The sequence below is a fragment of the Myodes glareolus genome, chromosome 10 (assembly GCF_982192425.1).
Source record: "Myodes glareolus chromosome 10, mMyoGla1.1, whole genome shotgun sequence".
NCBI classification, from domain to species: domain Eukaryota; kingdom Metazoa; phylum Chordata; class Mammalia; order Rodentia; family Cricetidae; genus Myodes; species Myodes glareolus.
In genome coordinates this window covers 87,344,191-87,362,961 of record NC_142035.1, presented here as the reverse complement: position 1 = coordinate 87,362,961, position 18,771 = coordinate 87,344,191, and the positions used below count along the sequence as shown (strand labels likewise).

Below are 18,771 nucleotides of genomic sequence, written 5' to 3'. Positions count from 1 at the left end.
AGACATGCACTTGATACACATATATTCATGCAATTGAAACACTCATACACATCAAAGAAAATTATTTACATTAAAAAATGACATTTACTTGGCAAATAGATTAACTAGAGATCTCTTCAACCTAGAAAGGATTGTAAAATATTAATTGTTAATTGGCAAAAGAAAAACTACACTTAACCTCAGTAAGTTGTAAAGGGAAAATTCTTATCCAGCAACTATTTTTGAGAATAAAATTAATAGTGACAAGAGTTCTTTGTATTAATACCTTTATTTCTAAACAGCACATCAGTGATTCTGCTCCTGAAGTCAGAGATGCTGCATTTGAAGCATTGGGTACTGCCTTGAAGGTAGTTGGTGAGAAAGCGGTAAACCCATTCTTAGCTGATGTGGACAAACTCAAACTTGACAAGGTAGGTTATCTCTTTGCATTGCCGTTTGCAGACCTACACCTCTCTGTTGAACTCTTGGCTGCTGACAGATTCTGGAGGAGGAGCAGACATTATCTTCAGTTCAGCACACCATGCATTAATGGATAGTTCCATACCCATGGTCACACGGATGGCCCTGGTTAAACTCTATGGGTTAAAGAATGATACAAAAAGGCATAAAAGAAAGGATTGAATTGTACAGAGGATGGTGTGAGTAATAGGGGTGAGAGAATTATGAGTAGATAAGTATTCCAGGAATTGGAATGCATTTTATGTATATGAATCATCACATAATGAGCTTAATAAAAGAGAAAAAGTTTTCTATAGCAGAAGTTTCTCTGTATAGCCCTGACTGTCCTGGAACTCAATCTGTAGACAATGCTGGTCTTGAAACCAAAGATCCACTTGTTTCTGCCCCCTAAGTGCTAGAGTAAAGGTGTGTGCCACCATGTCTGACTCTTACTGCCAGTTTCTGTAGGAAAAGTAATTGATGTTGCAAATATATGCAGGCATTTGAAATCACTTTTGGAGGGTGCTCTCTGAAAATTTTTGTTACCAATTTTGTCTTTTCTGTATTACTAAACAAGAAAACACTAATAATTAACTCAGTATTACTTTATTCTCTAATGACAGCTCAGAGCAAAGTTTTCAAGCAACTTCTGTTTGAAGTTTTAATCTAAGCTGCAGTGATACAATAGTAGAAAAAGCACTTTTCAAATTACAACCCGACTAAAGCTGAGTAACCAATCTTTAGAAGATGTAATATAGAAATGTACTTTCATAAATACAAACATTTTTCATCAAAATTATGTCTGTTGTAGGTATTTTTATAATTTCAATTTGTGAAGAAATAAAGCATAAGTCATATGCAGTGCCAAGAATGTCACAGATTAGAATTCCAAAAAAAAGATACATAATTTTTTTTCTGAATTCTTATGTATAGTTGTGGTTTAATGACTTCTAAGTAATAATGTAATGACTGTGTTTAATGTTGTTTAACATAATAATGTTCATATTGCTTTCTCTAGATCAAAGAATGTTCAGAAAAAGTAGAGCTGGTTCATGGTAAAAAAGCTGGTTCTACAGCTGAAAAGAAGGACTGCAAACCTATACCGGGAAGGGCTGCTGCATCTGGAGCTGCAGGGGACAAAGACACAAAGGATGTTTCAGTACCCAAACCAGGACCTTTAAAAAAAGCACCTACTACTAAGGTTAATAGATTTTTGTGACAAGATCTTATTCTAATCCATGCTGGTCTGAAACTTACTGTGTAGCCCAGTCATGCCTTGAAATCACAGTACTTGTTGTGCCTTAGTCTCCCGAGTGCTGGAATTAAAGATATGTGCCACCTTGGTTGGCTTAATAAATAGCTTAAAAATTAGAATTTAGTAAGATGGAGCCTGGGTTTCATATCAGTGGTTGTTCTTCCAATATGATTTAGAAATAGATTCTTTGACCACATTGCAAATAGAACAGCTCTTAGTAAAGACATAGCATTATCTCTCTTTTTAGTATTATGTCTTTTTTAAAGTACATTTTTTTTCTCTTTTAAAACCTGCCTGGAAGCTGTAAAGGTGACTCAGTGGATAAAGGTGCTTATTTCCAAGCCTGATAACTTGAATCTTGAATTCAGTCTTTGGTATCCACATGGTGGAAGGAGAGAAAAAACTCAAGTACATGAACTAGTGTATGTATACACACACACACACACACACACACACACACACACGATAGATAGATAGATAGACAGACAGACAGATGTAAAATTTTATTCTTTAAAAATCTGACTACAAATAAAAGTAGTTATGCCTTTTTTCCTTTTGTGGTATTTTTAAGTTTACAGTTTAGGTTATAGAGATAAATCATTAGGTAAATACCAGGGCTGATCACCGGGTCACCAGGACCTATGTGATGGAAGGAGAGAACTTATTCTGTAAGTTTCCATCTGATCTTCATATAGTGTATGTCCATCCATCCCGTTCTGTCCCATGCTCTCCTCAACCTCCAGAGTAAATATGTACGGCTGGACAAATAACTCCTCAGGTCAAAAGTGTTTGCCACTAACACTGACAGCCTGAGGTCAGTCCTTAGATTCCTTGGTGAAAGGAGAGAATCAAGTCCTGTAAGTTGTTATCTGACTTCCACGTATGTGCTAAGGAGTGTACACACACACCCATACCAGAAATAGTAATATATTAAAAATTTAAAAATAGAATCAGAGGCATCAGAGATAAGATTGTTAATCTCAAATTAATTTGTAAATATAGTATAATTCTAGTTCATTTGTTGTTGTTCTTTGAGATGGAGTCTTTTTACACAGCCCTGACTGTCTTGGAACTATGTAAACTGACTGGCCTAGAGCTTTCAGAGATTACCTGCCTCTGCCTCTGCCTCTGCCTCTGCTTACCTAGTGCTGGGGTTAAAGGCATGTGTCATCCCTGCCTAGCTTCTAGTTTGGTTTTTTAAAGACTTATTTTGTATGTGGATTGGTGACAACCATGGAGGCCAGAAGTAGTCTTCAGAACCCATGTAGCTGGAGTTTCAGGCAGTTATCCGTCTGATGTGATTGCTTGGAACTGGGCTCCAGTATTCTCTAAGAACAGCAAATGCTTTTATCTACTGAGCCATCTCACTAACCAGGCCCAAGTTCATCATTTCTATTTTGTTTGTTTTATTAACTCATTTTGAATTAGAGGTTTTTAATATGCAACCTGAAGATCGGCCAGGTAGTCCATGGATGATCCTTAGGTTTCCCTGTGTTTGAAATTTGGTAAATTCTATAGACAATAAAAATATGTTTATTTTTGAGGTGGTCTGATTTCAATAAAATTTTTAAGATGAGAAAAGGGAGAGGTATGGAGGAGAGGAGGTAGGAGAAACTCGTTGGTATGTCAAGTAAATGAAAAATGTTATTTAAATAAAAAAATAAAAAGGCATAAGAAATGTAAAAATGAAAACTTCTTTTAAAATTTTAAGTGGTTTATGGTTTTAAATTTTTCTTTTAGGCTGGTGGACCACCTAAGAAAGGCAAAACAGCTGCACCAGGTGGTTCAGCAAATACCGGAACAAAGAGTAAGAAAGGATTGGAGACCAAAGAAATGGTGGAACCGGAGCTCTCGGTTAGTATTACACAGTAGAAACCATAGGAAGTTAAAGCCTTAGAGGGACTGCTGAATTCTTTAACATACAGTATATCGGTATCTTTTAGCTGCTGGTAGATATTTTCTTGACTAGAATTTTCTTTATGGAAGAAGACTCAGATGCTATAGTGTACCTGTACTAGTAGTTAATTTTGACTGGGTAACTTTTCTATTTGTGCCATTTGGTTCCTTAAATAGTTTCTCATTATGATGTTGCCGTCTTGCAGTTGGAAGTGTGTGAAGAAAAGGCTTCAACTGTTCTTCCCCCAACCTGTATTCAGCTTCTAGACAGTAGCAACTGGAAGGAAAGGCTAGCCTGCATGGAAGAGTTCCAAAAGGTACATGGACAAGGATGGAATAAGAGTGTAAAATTTAGATCATGTAGAAGCAATGAAAGTGCCAAATTAATTAATTACTGTGTTTTATAAATAGTAAATGTTTCATAGTATAAACTTAAGATGAGAATGGACTTTTTGTTGTTTTGTAACTGGTTAGTGGTTATCTTTTTTTTTTTTAAGATTTGTCTATTATTAATTTATTATGTATGCAGTGCTCTGACTGCATGTATGCCTGTAGGCCAGAAGAGGACTCCAGATTCCATTACAGATTGCTGTGAGCCACCATGTGGTTGCTGGGAATTGAACTCAGGTCCACTGGAAGAACAACTCTCTTAACCTCTGAACCATCTCTCCATAACCCTAGTGGTTATCTTTCAACACCCTTTTAAATTCTGACTTCTCTAACCTTGAAACTTATTACTTTTTAAAGAAAATTAGGTTCTTATTGTGTATCATAAGGCTTAGATGAACTTTTAAGCTATTTGTTATTAAATGTAATAAGCAAACAGAGCTTGCCACTTAAAATAGACTAAGTCTTTGTCTGTTTCTGTACTTGATCCTTTGTCATCATGATTTGTTAATACAAAACACATTATATATTGGTATGAAGAACCGTCCAAACTTTTGAAATTGTATTAGGTTTCTTCAGAGGAACAGAACTGATAGGATATGTGTCAATGCGTGCGCGCACACACACACGCGCACACACACACACACACACAGAGGATTTATTAGAGTAGCTTACCATCTGTGATTCAGATAGTCTAACAAGGACTGTCTGTCTACTAACAGAAAGTCCAGGAATCTAGTAGATTTTCAATCCACAAAGCTAGGTGTCTTAGCTGGTCTTGACTATATGCTGGAATCTCGAAGAAATAGGCGCTAATTTTAGTGAACAAATGAATGTGGCAATGAGAATGAGGGCAAGCAAGCTGAGAACTAGAGTTTCCATCTTCTATGTCCTTTATATAGGTTGCTGGCAGAATTTGGGACCCAGATTAAGGGTAGATCTTCCATCTCAAAGATCTGGACTAATGGGAGTCTTCCCGGTTTAAATGGTTTAATTAAGATGATTAAATTAATTAATTTAAGTGATTTAATTAATTAATCCTTCACACTACATAGTGAGATGCGGTCTCAAAAAAACTAACAAAAAAATTTTAAACCAGGTGTAAACTTTTAATTCCTGCAGTCAGGGGGCAGAGGCAGGTGGCTCTCTGAGTTTGAGGTCACCCTGGTCTACATGGTATATTTTATCCAGGGCTATATAGAGAGACCCTGTTTCAAAAAGAAAAGAAAAAAGAAATCCCTTACAAATGTGCACAGCTGCTTGGGCTTTAGTTAATTCCAGATGTTGTCAAATTGACAGCCGAGGATAGCCATGACAGGAGTGATACGTGATAGCTCATTTTAGCATATCCTGTCATTGTGACCCTATGGGAGAGATGTAGAGAAAGGAATGTGAAATTTGAGACAGGAACCTTTTATCCCTATATCTTCTACTTCTGTACTTCAGACCTGAACTTGTGCATCTTTAAAAGGTAATATTCATCCTGCTGCACTGATAATAGCATACATTGGGGAAATGAAACAATGTGAATTTTAAGAAAATGATTGATAGTACAGCAGCCATTCTCCAAGTACCTAGCTTAGGAACTGAAACACAGTGGGAGCTAACTGAGCTCCCTCTGTAACTCTCCCAGCTTGAGTTCTGTTCCTTTTTCATAAATAGCCACATACTTGACTTTAGGATCTACCCCTTACTTGGGACTTTAACCCTCTGACTTTCTTATTTTATTTATAGGCTGTTGAACTAATGGAGCGAACTGAAATGCCATGCCAGGCATTGGTGAGGATGCTAGCCAAAAAACCTGGATGGAAGGAAACTAATTTTCAGGTATTTTTAAGTTGTACATTACTATCTTTTACTTAGTTTTTATCATAGCATTGTATGAGACAATCTGTGTAATTAGGAGGTTAAGAGTATGATTATTCTAAAAAAATGAGTGTAAGGAGATGTTTAGAAAACTGAAACACCGGCAGTGGTGGTGCACGCCTTTAATCCAGTACTCAGAAGGCAGTTGTCAGGCAGATCTCTGTGAGTTGGAGGCCAGCCTGGTCTACATAGTGAGTTCTAGGACAGCCAGAGCTATATAGTGAGACCTTGTCTGGAAAAATTAAAGAAAATAAGAAAAAGAAATGAAATGATACAGTGGGCAAAAGCACTGGCCATGCGAGTCTGATGACCTGATCTTTTTCTTGGAACCTATGGTAGAAGTAGAGAACTGATATATGCTCCATGACATGCACGCAGTAATAATTAAAAAAATGATTTTTTAAAGTGATTCAGGATTTATTACTAGGTGTATATAACATATACTTCATGGTAAATAATTTTAGAATATGTATGTCTTATTTTTGGCATCTTGTTAGTCTGTGTTTGCTACCTGCCTACCCACCTCCGTTTTTTCTATGTTCCATAGATCACTCCCTCTCTCTGTTATCACCTTAGTATCTTCACAGAAGCTGAATATTCTGAAAGATGGGTGAAAGAATGCCTGATTTTAGCCAATATTTTTCTATATTAGATCCGTAGTAAGGAATTTTTATTTATTGTGTGTATATGTATACATATACCTTAACTGAGAGCTGGGGCTCACTGAATTTGCTGTCTGTCCAGCAAACTCCAGCAATCCCATGCCTTTGCCTCCCCATCACTGAGCTCATAAGCATTCACTACTATACCTGACTATTTACATGGATACTTGGAATTGAACTCAGGTTCTCATCTTGTGCAGCTAGCATTTTGCCTACCACCTGAGGCGTCTCCCCAATCCTATTTATTTTTTGAGATAGACTCTTATCATGTACCTCAGACTGGCATTGAAAACTGTTGTCCCCTGATGGGGAACCTCCTTCAGCCAATGGCATTTGAAAGGCTTGACCAGGTAGGGTGTTGCTTTGGGTACCAATAGGCCAGCAGGACTGCCCTCTCAGACTCTTTCTTCTTGCCACACCTGGATGTTGGACCCCACCGCAGGTTCTTGAGTGTTGGGATTGGTTATAGGTGTGCACTACCACATATGACTTAACAAAAAATTATGTGAAGATATTTTAGAACAGTATTGAGACTGTATATCTTAGTTTTTTGTTGTTTGTTTGTTTGTTTTTATATCTTGTTTTTTCAAGACAGGGTTTCTCTGTAGCTTTAGGAGCCTGTCCTGGAACTAGCTCTTGTAGACCAGGTTGGCCTCCAACTCACAGAGATCCTCCTGCCTCTGCCTTTGGAGTGCTGGGACTAAAGGTGTACACCACCACCGCCCGGCTAAGACTATAACTCAGTTTTAAATGACTCAATGGTAATAGTTCTGCAATACCAGATTTTGAGCAGTGGTCTTCAACCTGTGGGTCACAACCCCCTGAGGATCAAACAAACCTTTCATAGGGGTCGAATATCATCTATCCTGCGTATTAGATATTTACATTATGATTCACAATAGTAGCAAAATTAGAATTATAAAGTACCAATGAAAATAATTTTATGATGGAGGTTGCTACAGCATGAACTGTATTAAAGGGTGGAAGCATTAGAAAGGTTGTTAACCACTGATTGAGAGTATGTCCATGAGCCGCCATGTGGTTGCTGGGAATTGAACTCAGGACCTCTGGAAGTGCAGTCAGTGCTCTTAAACCTCTGAGCCATCTCTGCAGCCCAAGTTTTCATATTTTAAAACATTGAGTGGCATGTATTTTTTCCCCTGTATTCATTGTCAGGTAGCTAGTATAATAACAAGGGATAAAAATGATTTTAGTTGTTTAAAATTTTGATTATCATTTGATTATCCTTGCAGATATTACATCTTCCAGTTGCTATGTGAGTCAAGAGCTGAATGTCATTGTCTCTCATAATGTTCTGATATTTATCCTTGCTCAGGTGATGCAGATGAAGCTTCACATAGTTGCCTTGGTTGCCCAAAAGGGAAATTTTTCTAAAACTTCTGCTCAGATTGTATTAGATGGTCTCGTAGACAAGATTGGAGATGTGAAATGTGGGAACAATGCAAAAGAAGCTTTGACAGCAATAGCTGAAGCATGTATGTTGCCATGGACAGCTGAACAGGTTAGTTACACAGAACTGTCTTTCCCTCCACTGTCCCAGATTTTTCCAAATTTTAATTTATGTCTGCCAATCACAGGTAATTCTTAGGTAAAGTTGTTTTATGCTGTGGGGTTCTTTTGGTGTTGTCTTTGAGATGAATCTCATTGTGTAACCCCGGTTGTCCTGCAACTTACTATAGAAGATGACATTCGTTTTCTCAAAAAACATTATAGTTCAGGCTGAAAGGTGGTGGCACACAACTTTAACCCCAACACTTGGGAGGCAGAGGCAGGTGGATCTCTGTGAATTGGAGGCCAGCCTGGTCTACAAGAGCTAGTTCCATGATAGACTCCAAAGCTACAGAGAAACCCTGTCTTGAAAAAAAATAGTAATTCAAAATGATCAGTAAATGAAAAGTTTCAAACAGGAATGCTTTTAAAATTCTGTCACCTCTGGGGCCGATGAGATGGCTCAGTAGTTAAGAAGACTAGCTGCTTGCTCTTCCTGAGTGCAGTACTCAGAACCTACATGACAGCTCATACCTGTAACTCCAGTTCCAGTGGATCATACACCGTCACATACACATACATGCAGGTAAAACATAAAATAAAAATATAGAAATGAAATTATTAAAAATAGTCACCTTGGTTTTTAGGGTAAATTACATCTTCTGTTCATAGCTTCATATAGTTACTACCTGATAAAAATCATATTTGATACATATATGCCTTAGAGCCTTGGTTCATTTCTGTAGAAATATGAGACACATTGGAGGTCTAATCATGTTTTCCATTGTTTCAGGTGATGTCAATGGCCTTCTTACAAAAGAATCCTAAAAATCAGTCAGAAACTCTAAATTGGCTATCAAATGCAATAAAAGAATTTGGTTTTTCTGGGTAAGTCAGGAAAAAAGTGGAATATAATTAAATATTTTGCCGAGTCTCTAGTGTTAATTTTTTTTTCACTATCTGTGCTTATTTCTGAAGAACTAGAATTCGTTGTCTAATTTACATAAAAGCAAAGCACATTTGTTCTGAAATATCTGTGTTGACTTGTAGTCTACATTTTAATATCTACTAAAAGAAGAGTATACATAGATTAATATATATAAATTATTCAGGATTATGTCTGTTTCTCTGTCTTGGGAGGTGCAGATAGCATATGCCATGAGGTAAGTACATATGACAGTCTGAAGACAACGTTTAAGAATTAGTCTGTCCTTCAATCATGTGAGTCATGGGAACTCAAATTCAAATCCTTAGGCTTGGTAGCAGAGGTCTAGTAAGTCCTTTAGCTTAATAGACGTTCTAGAGATTGCACCCAGGGCCTTGATCATGGTAGGCCAATGCTCTATCATAGTGCCACATGCCAGTCCCTAAGTTATTTTTTCCTTAAGTGTTAATAGCTGTCACAGAGAAAACTGTCATAGTTTCAAGTATGTAGTTTTGAAAGTTAACGTTTCAAAATTACTACACAGATTTATTGCCTAAAAGGGCTCTTTTTTGAATTAAATCCTACAATAAAAATTTTTAATTGTTTAAATGCCCTGCCATTTTTATATGAACATACTTATTGATTATTTTGTAATTATATTTAGGCCTACTAATTATACTTCTTGTGTTGGGAGTTGGTGTGCATGCACATTCATGTGTGCATGCCACAGGACATAAGGTCAAATAGTATCTTACAAAAATTGGTTCTTTCACCACGTGGCTGTTGGGTATTAAATTCATGTCACCATCCTTAATGGCAAAACACCTATTCCCTCCAAACCACCTCACTGGGCCTACAGTGTTGCCTTGGGTAGTCTCAGATTCCTGGAATTACTTAAGCCCTCCTGCCACAGCTTTCTATGCTGAAACAGTCAGTGTATGCTAGTTCTATGCAAGACTTTTTAGAGGAATTTTCATATACCTTTATTTTTTCTCTGACGAAAATAAAGCGTAGAAAGCTTAACATCATAGCTAGGAAATTGCCAATGCCAAGATATTCTGAATTAAGGGAAAGGGTATAGATGCTATATTATTTATTACATTTCTTTCTGTGTGCCTTCTTGTTCTGGTGTGTTTGTTTGTTTGTCTGTTTGTTTGTTTGCTGTAACTTCTACTTATTAGCTTACAAAATGCTGCAATAAAGGCCAGGGATGGTGGCATGCATCTTTAATAACACAAAAGACAGAAGCAGAGGCAAGCAGAATTGCTGTGAGTTCAAGTCCCACCAGGGCTACATAGTGAGATATTGTGTCAAAATTAAAAGTAGTGACTAGTATGTGCTTTTCAGAGTATAGCTAAAGTAAAATGTGATTAAAAAGTAGTAGGAAATAATACTGGAGAAGGAAAGAGAGCAAGACGTCTAGGGCCTCAACATTTTGAATAAATTGGGAAAACAAAGAAGTATTTTTAAGCAGGGCTAGAATGTAGTTTTGTGATAGAATCAAGCATGTATGAGGTTCTGGGTTCACTCCCCAGAACTGCAAGCATTTGTATGTAGAAAGCTTTGACAGAAGAATATCTGACTGAAGTCAAAAGGCAGATAGTAAAACACAGAGAGACTACTTAGTACGTTGTTCAGATAATGCTGTAAGAAACAGTAGTGACGCACGCCTTTAATTCCAGCACTCCGGCGGCAAAGGCAAGCATCTCTGTGAAGGAGGCCAGCCTGGTCTCTGAGTTCCAGGACAGTCAAGCCTACACAGAGAAACTCTGGGGAGTGGGGGGGTGGGGAGAGAGAGAGAGAGAGAGAGAGAGAGAGAGAGAGAGAGAGAGAGAGAGAAATAGTTGTTTGCATATAGATTATGGAAGTGAAAGTGCTATACTTAAGGATATATTTTGAAAGTAGATCTGTATAGGATATTGAATCAGAATGATTCTGGAGTTAAGGATGGCCTGAAGAGCTGGGAGAATAAATGTGGGTTTGAAATGAGTTACAGAAGCCTGGAAGGCATAAGTTTGGGAGTTGGTGTATTTGTAGGATGTCTACTAGACATAGAAATTGAAATGTGACCAAGGCAGATATGTGTATGAAGTTCTGGAGAGAGTTTAGTATTAGATGTAGGATACCAGTATAAGATGGTTTAGGCAGGTAAGTCCTGATGGCTTGAGTTCAGTCCTTCAAAACCACATAAAAGTAGAAGGAAAAACTCTGCAAAATTGGTCCTCTGTCCTGGAAAGATGACTCAGCAGTTAAAGAGCATTCTTCCAGAGGACCTGAATCCCTAGCACCCATGGTTGTGTGGCTCATAACTGCCTGTAACTGCAGTTCCAGAAGATCTAACCAAGTCCTCATCTGGCCTCTCCTACTGGCCTGCATCACCAATGCATGCATGTACACTGATGATAAATCTTTAAAAATTTTAAGAGTGGATTTTGGAATTAAACATAGTGGGATTAATCAGTGTGTAGATAGTATTTAAATCTCGCTTTAATTTTAGGAAAGAGGACTTTAGACCCGAGGACTCTTCCAGTGGGACTCAAACCTTAAATCTGGTTTTGTACGTTCTTGAATATTTTGAAGATCTCATTTGTTGTAAGTTCTAAATGTTTTGTTTTTTCCTAGATTGAATGTCAAAGCTTTCATTAGCAATGTTAAGACTGCTCTTGCTGCAACGAACCCAGTGAGTACACCCCAGCATGTGTGGAAGCATTGTAGCTGCTGCTTGGCTCTGCAAAGTCTCACTGTTTTCTCTGGCAGGCTGTGAGGACTTCTGCCATTACCTTGCTTGGCGTGATGTATCTCTATGTTGGTCCTTCTTTGAGAATGTTCTTTGAGGATGAGAAGCCTGCCCTCCTATCCCAGATCGATGCGGAGTTTGAAAAGGTAAAGATTCTAAAAATGGTACAATCTGTGGGTGGTCTTGAGATTGTCACATTAGTTAAGAATAAATCTTTAACCAAGGTTAGTGGCGTACATACACATGTGATTCCAGTCCTCTGAGCTTTGTTGTTGTAGGCTATAGTAACATTCAAGGTCAGCTTGGGCTGTATAGTAAGACTCTGTCTAAAAGACAAACAACAAAAACAGAACCTAAGATCCAGGACAGCCAGAGCTACACACAGAGAAACCCTGTCTGGGGCAGGGGGAAACAGAGCCTAAAGAGATAAGTACTAGTTAAGAGCTCTTCCAGAGGACCCAAGTTCTTTTCTTAGCACCACTCATGTTGAATGGCTCACAACTACCTGTCACTCTAGCTCAAGGATATCCAGGGTCTTCTTCTGGACCCTGCAAGTACCTGCATTCATGTTTACATACTGCGTGCTCATGTGCGCGCACACACACACACACACACAGACACGATTAAAAATAAATCTTTTTTTAAAAGGCATGAGGACTAAATATTTGTTTGATTTTATATGTGTGTGTGTGTGTGTGTGTGTGTGTGTGTGTGTGTGTGTGTGTATAAAGTATACATGGAAAAATTCATAAGAAATTGAAACTGACTTTGTGATGAAGAAAAGCTGAATGAATATTTATGGTTTTGAGTGAGTGATTTTCTTTTTATATATTTGTAATGTCAGACATGGGTCTTGTACCTATTTTTTAAAAATGCATTAAAAAGCAATTTTTAAAAAAAATAGGATAGTCCTAGTGCGTCTGAAATTGCTCTGCAGTCCTCCTGCCTCTGCCTCTTGAATGCTGGGATTATAGGCATACACTACCACATTTGACCAAAATGCAACTTTAATGTATTCTGTTTTTAATTAAAAACAAAATAACCAAAAAAACTAGATTTTCTTGAGTCGCTTTCAGACTGAACATGATTAAGTGTTCAGAGCTTGCTTTCTTTTGTTTTAGAGATATAAGTCAAAAGACAACTTAGTGATTTGAGAAACCAAGTTCTAGTAGTTTTCCATAAAAATAACTTGATTATCTCAAATTTAGAATTTAGCTAGCAATTAAAGTATGTTTTACAATATTGTATATAAATATTTAACATTTGCTCGAATGCATAAGGTCTTGGATTCTATCCCCAGCATAACAACTAAACAAAAACAAGTATTATAAAAGAATGAAAACTTTTTTAAATTTTATTTATTTTATGTGTATGAGTGCTCTGTTTGCATGTACACCTTTATTCTAGACCAGGCTATCAGATCCCATTGTAGATGACTGTGAGCCACCATGTAGTTGCTAGGAAGCGAACTCAGGACCTCTGAAGATCAACCAGTGCTCTTATCTGCTGAACAATCTCCCTAATCCCAGAAAATAAGAATATTGTACATAGGCACCTTCTTTAGTCTATTTGCTGTCATTCTTCAAGTTCATTAGTTTTATTCATTTGTTTGTAGATGCAGGGACAAAGACCTCCCACTCCAACCAGAGGAATTTCTAAGCACAGCACAAGTGGTACAGATGAAGGAGATGATGGAGACGAACCAGATGATGGGGGCAATGATGTTGTTGATCTTTTGCCAAGGGTAGAAATCAGGTAAGTTTTACCATAAGAAATGGTTTGTTTTATTCTTTATACTATTTCAGAGTTTGGGTTTAGGTGTGTGTTTGTTTGTTCTTTTATCTTTTTGTTTTGTTTTGTTTGTTTTCAAGACAGGGTCTTGCTGTCCACCTAATGGTAGACCCGGCTGGCCTTGAACCAAAAGAGATCCTTCTGCCTTTGCAGGGTTAAAAGTGTGTGAGCGTCAGCCACCAAGCCCAACTGTTTGTTTTTCTAGTTTGTTTTGTTTTTTGTTTTGTTTTTGAGACAGGCTTTCACTGTCTCAAATAATACATACTGGCCTTGACCCTACTGTCTTCCTGCCTTAGCTTCCCCTTGCTAAGATTGTAATTGTGCACTAGTATATCCAGATTTATTACTAACACCTTAGCCATTTTTTTTTATTCAGTAAAGGGAATTTTTTGATACTATCTTTTAGGAGTCTATAATTAAAATTATGCCTTGTGTTTTACAGTGACAAGGTTACTTCAGAATTGGTATCTAAAATTGGTGACAAGAATTGGAAGATCAGGAAAGAAGGCCTAGATGAAGTGGCAAGTATTATCAATGAAGCAAAATTTATCCAGCCAAATATAGGTGAACTTCCTACTGCCTTGAAGGGACGGCTCAATGATTCAAATAAAATCTTGGTACGTTGGCCATGTGTCTTTTCTCTTTTTTTCCTTTCCCTGCTGCTATAGAAGGTTCATTTTCATTGTAACTTTCACCAGCAAAAATGGTGATCATGTTATTTGTTTTGAGGTACAGAAAAGATTCCTTATATTTTTTAAATGTGTCTCAAGATACACAAATTTAGTAATTAAATTCTCTTAAATATCAGAATTTATGTTTATAGGTGTTCAATACTTTGTGTGGAACTTTTTTAATTTTGTAAATATGCCAAATCACACATTTTTCTTATTTATATTTTAAGATGGAGATCCACTGTGTAATCCATGCTAGCCTTGAACTTGTGTCTCCCAAACTATGCTCAGACACCACACAATTCTGTAACTTTTTTCCCAGTACTGGGGTTATAGATGTGCAGCATAATGCTTTGTTTAATTTCTAATTGTTTTTAAAATGTATTTATTTGTTGTCTTTGTATGGAAGGGGGTGCATATAGAGGTCAGAGAACAGCTTGCAGGTTCTGTGACTGAACTGACATTGTCAGCCTTAATGGCGGGTACTTTTACTCACCATTCCATCTTGCTGGCCCTAATTTCTATATTTTAATTTTTGTTTCTTTATGTCAATATCTTTTAAACTATAGAATAAAATTCTAGTACTATCATTTTTTGAAAGAATTTTGTTTTTTGCCAAGCATGGTAGAACATGCATTTAGTCACAGAACTCAGGAGACAGAGGCAGGTAGATATCTCTGTCAGTTCCAGGTCACCCTGGCTAGCCAGGCTTGCATAGTGATACCCTATCTCAAAAAAATATAAAGTATGTATATAGTGTGTTTTGAGTGTGGCTTTGTGCACACAAGTGCAGTGCCAAATAAGAGGCTAAAAATTATCCATAATTCAATTAGATTTGTGTTACAATACTGCTGTCTTTTAAGTAGTCCAGAATCCTATAATATTAACCTATTTTAAGTAAGTTTGATTACAGTTTGAACCTGTGTTGGATCTTTCTTTCTACCTCAGGTGCAACAAACATTGAATATCCTTCAGCAGCTGGCAGTAGCCATGGGTCCAAACATCAAGCAACACGTAAAGAACTTAGGCATCCCTATCATTACTGTCCTTGGCGATAGCAAGGTAAAAGTCTCTTTCTACCATACTTCCAGTCTATAATAAGCCAGTCACATTCTTGGTAATTCTGTTTTAGAGTACACATAATTGATTTTTTTGTTCTTGAGATACGGTCTCTTTATGTATCCCTGGCTATCCTTGAACTCTCTGTGTAGACCAGGCTCACCTCAAACTCAGAGTCTCCGGCTTCAGTCTCGCAAGTGCTGGGATTAAAAGTGTGTGCCATCACACCTGGCTTAAAGTTTTGACAGAATGAATAAGAATATGAATTTTGGATCTTGTACCCTTCCTACTCCTGAACTACTACAGGATGCTCTTCTGGTACTTGAGTGAGCTGTTTATAATTGGACAGTGTCAGAATTCACTGAAGTGCCTTTCAAGGCGGCAAGTGTTTTGTTCTGTTTTCTTAACCCTAGGCTTAATATTTTAATGTTCTTTACTTTTACATAATTCACTTGATTTGAGAAATTAGATTTTTCTTTTCAGTTTATAAATCTATTGTACAATTGCAAGTCAATATTAAAACATAAAATATTCACATTGTTAGCTTAATTCTTAACAGTTGGAAGTCTCTAACATAGAATTCTTTCTTTAGGAGATGACAAAAACTCCTATAGATTCAGAAAACAAAATATGTTTATTATTCTTCCATAATACTTGCCCAGATTAGCCAGGCAGTAGTGGCACATGCCTTTAGTCAAGCACTCTGGAGACAGAGCCCAGCCTGGTCCAAAGAATGAATTTCAGGACAGCCAAAGCTACACAGAGAAACCCTGTCTCAGAAAACAAAAAAATAACACACACACAAAAATTGCCCAGGTTATTATTTTGTCTAACAGAATACAGGATGTTTTCTTCCAATTTTGTGTTTTATATTTGCACCTTCTTTTGAAGTCTTTTGAGACAGCACTAGTTTCTGTCTCAGAAAAGATAGTTGAGTATGTACACAAGACCTTAGGAGAAACCTCCATTGTTCACCTCTCACCCACCCACCCCCAAACTGTACTTGATATTTTTGCCAATTCTGTTCCCAACACAGAACAACGTTCGAGCTGCTGCCCTAGCAACTGTGAATGCTTGGGCAGAGCAAACTGGCATGAAGGAGTGGCTGGAGGGAGAAGATCTTTCTGAAGAACTCAAAAAGGAAAATCCCTTCTTGAGGCAAGAGGTTAGTACCATAAGTAATTTATATGTTTTACTCTTACCTTTCACCTCTTTAAATGGCCTCCATAATAACTATGTATTCATGGTTAAAATAACCTTTCTCGGGGGAAGTGGGAGTTTGAAATGGTGTCTCTATGTGTCCCTGGTTGTCCTGGAACTCACTCTGTAAACCAGGCTGGCCTTGAACTCAAGAGTTCTACCTGCCTCTGCCTTACTGGTATTAAAGGTATGTGCTACTAAGCCCAATTTAACAAATTTATTTTATAGCTAACAATGGTGGGTTACTCCTGTAGTCCTGGTACTTAAGAGGCTAAGGCAAGAGGAATCAGCACAGGTTTGAGGCCAGATTGGTCTACATAATGAATTCCAGGATCACATGGGCTATCATATGAGAGCTGGTCTCTGGAACGGGGACAGGGAACTGGAGCATAAACTTATTATAAAAGTAAATAAAAATGATACCAAATTCCTAGAGTTGTCTGCATTGTTTTGTTTTTTAATTCATTCTCCTTGTGTGTGCACATGTGGAGGCCAGCAGTCACTCTCCCATCTTTTTTTTTTCCTGGAGGCATTACTTGAGATTGGATCGCTGTATGTAGTCTTCTCTGTCCTGGAGCTAGATATGTAGACCAGCCTGACCTCAAACTCACTAAAACCAGCCAGCTCCTGCCTCCTGAGTGCTAGGGTTAAAGACTTGTTGCACTCCTAATACTGAAGAAAAAACAATTTAGTGTCTGAGACTAACAAAAATCTTTAAGCCTGACATTAATAATAGTATTTAATCACTTGACAATATTTGACATGTCTTTTTTTCTTTTGGCAGCTTCTGGGCTGGCTGGCTGAGAAACTACCTAGCCTGCGTTCCACTCCCACAGACCTCATCCTTTGTGTCCCTCATCTATATTCTTGTCTGGAAGATCGAAATGGAGATGTGCGAAAGAAGGCCCAAGATGCTTTGCCGTTCTTTATGATGCATTTAGGATATGAAAAAATGGCCAAGGCTACTGGGAAACTAAAGGTACTAGTTCTTGTGGCTAGCAGTGTTAAAAGCCAATTAATTTATAAAAACAGAAAAGATCATACCATCTTCCATGGAACTCACTGTGAAATTCCTTTGTTTGTTTTGTTTTTGGAGACAGAATTTCTCTGTGTAACAACTCATTCTATCCTGAAGCTTGATTTTAGACCAGGCTGGGCTTGAACTTACGGAGATCCATCCACCTGTCTCTGCCTCCCCTGAGATTAAAGGTGTGCACCACCCCTGCCCAGCTTTAATCTGAAATTCTAATGAGAGTAAAATTGAAATGTTTAGCAGTGTAGATCTGAAGAGTCTGATGACTTACAGGAGTGCAAATTGTTACCTTCTAGAATGGTGGTTACTGTGTGTGACTTCATAATGTATGCTACTTTTGTGCTTCGTGCTGGCTCCTTTACTACATTGGTAAACCAAAAGTAGGAGCTCAGGTGTTTATTTGGTAGCAGACCTGTTAATAGTCTCAGTATGAGTATATTGTTGTCAGCTTTGATTTGCTTTGTCTTTACAGCCAACCTCTAAAGATCAGGTACTGGCTATGCTAGAAAAGGCCAAAGCTAACATGCCATCCAAGCCCGCTGCACCTGCTAAGACAATGTCCAAACCAATGGGAGGGTCAGCTCCAACCAGATGCCAGCCTACACCAGGTAATAACTTTGACAATAGCTTAAAGGAACCCAAAACACAGCCAGCCTGTTAGTTAATCTTTGCATTTCATTTCCTCGCCTCTTCCTCCAGATAGTTGTCAAGTACTTATGTGAGAAACTGTGCTAAAGGTGTGTTGATTGTTTTCTATGCCATAAAGATATTTGGTATAGTAGTTCAAATACTGCTTTCAAGAATTATATGGCTACTTTCTTTCATTGGACATTTTATTTTATTTAGAAGTTGGGAACATCTAACTTAATGTACTTAAACAACAGGAAACCTGGGAGATTAATGATTTTTTTCACAAGGTCTAGCCAGTTTTAAATTCTGCTTAGTCGCACGTGAGTGCAGACCACTTGACTTACCAGAGGTTGAACCTGGGGCTCATGCTAAATTCTCATTCTACCACTGATCTATATCTGGAGTCAAAAATTATCTTACAATCCTGTTTTTTGTGTTTTTTTCAAGACAGGGTTTCTCTGTGTAGCTTTGTACGGAAACTCGATCCATAGAACAGACTGGCTTTGAACTCAAAGAGATCTGCCTGCTTCTGCTTCCCAAGTGCTGGGATTAATAATCATGATATTAAAAGTTGAAAATATAGCTGGGTGATTGCTGTACATGCCTTTATTTAATCCCAGCACTTGGGAGGTAGATATCTATTCAAAGCCAGTCTTGTCTACAGAGCAAGTTCCAGGGCAGCCAGAGCTACACAGAGAAGCCCTGTCTCAAA

The 18,771-nt window shown here is 37.7% G+C and overlaps 1 protein-coding gene across 2 annotated transcripts in view; it reads left to right on the top strand.

The window, feature by feature from the left end:
• Window positions 1-18,771, top strand: part of Ckap5 (cytoskeleton associated protein 5) — a 93,303-nt gene that overhangs the window by 47,587 nt on the left and 26,945 nt on the right. For both annotated transcript variants that reach the window (XM_085696566.2, XM_048428214.3), the window contains exons 12-26: window positions 282-410; window positions 1,457-1,639; window positions 3,434-3,547; window positions 3,796-3,906; window positions 5,711-5,803; window positions 7,841-8,026; window positions 8,807-8,901; window positions 11,561-11,618; window positions 11,696-11,821; window positions 13,291-13,430; window positions 13,909-14,083; window positions 15,086-15,199; window positions 16,233-16,361; window positions 17,181-17,375; window positions 17,902-18,037. In XM_085696566.2, coding sequence (XP_085552692.1) covers window positions 282-410; window positions 1,457-1,639; window positions 3,434-3,547; window positions 3,796-3,906; window positions 5,711-5,803; window positions 7,841-8,026; window positions 8,807-8,901; window positions 11,561-11,618; window positions 11,696-11,821; window positions 13,291-13,430; window positions 13,909-14,083; window positions 15,086-15,199; window positions 16,233-16,361; window positions 17,181-17,375; window positions 17,902-18,037 — 1,984 coding nt within the window. The remainder of the gene's footprint in view (window positions 1-281; window positions 411-1,456; window positions 1,640-3,433; window positions 3,548-3,795; window positions 3,907-5,710; window positions 5,804-7,840; window positions 8,027-8,806; window positions 8,902-11,560; window positions 11,619-11,695; window positions 11,822-13,290; window positions 13,431-13,908; window positions 14,084-15,085; window positions 15,200-16,232; window positions 16,362-17,180; window positions 17,376-17,901; window positions 18,038-18,771) is intronic.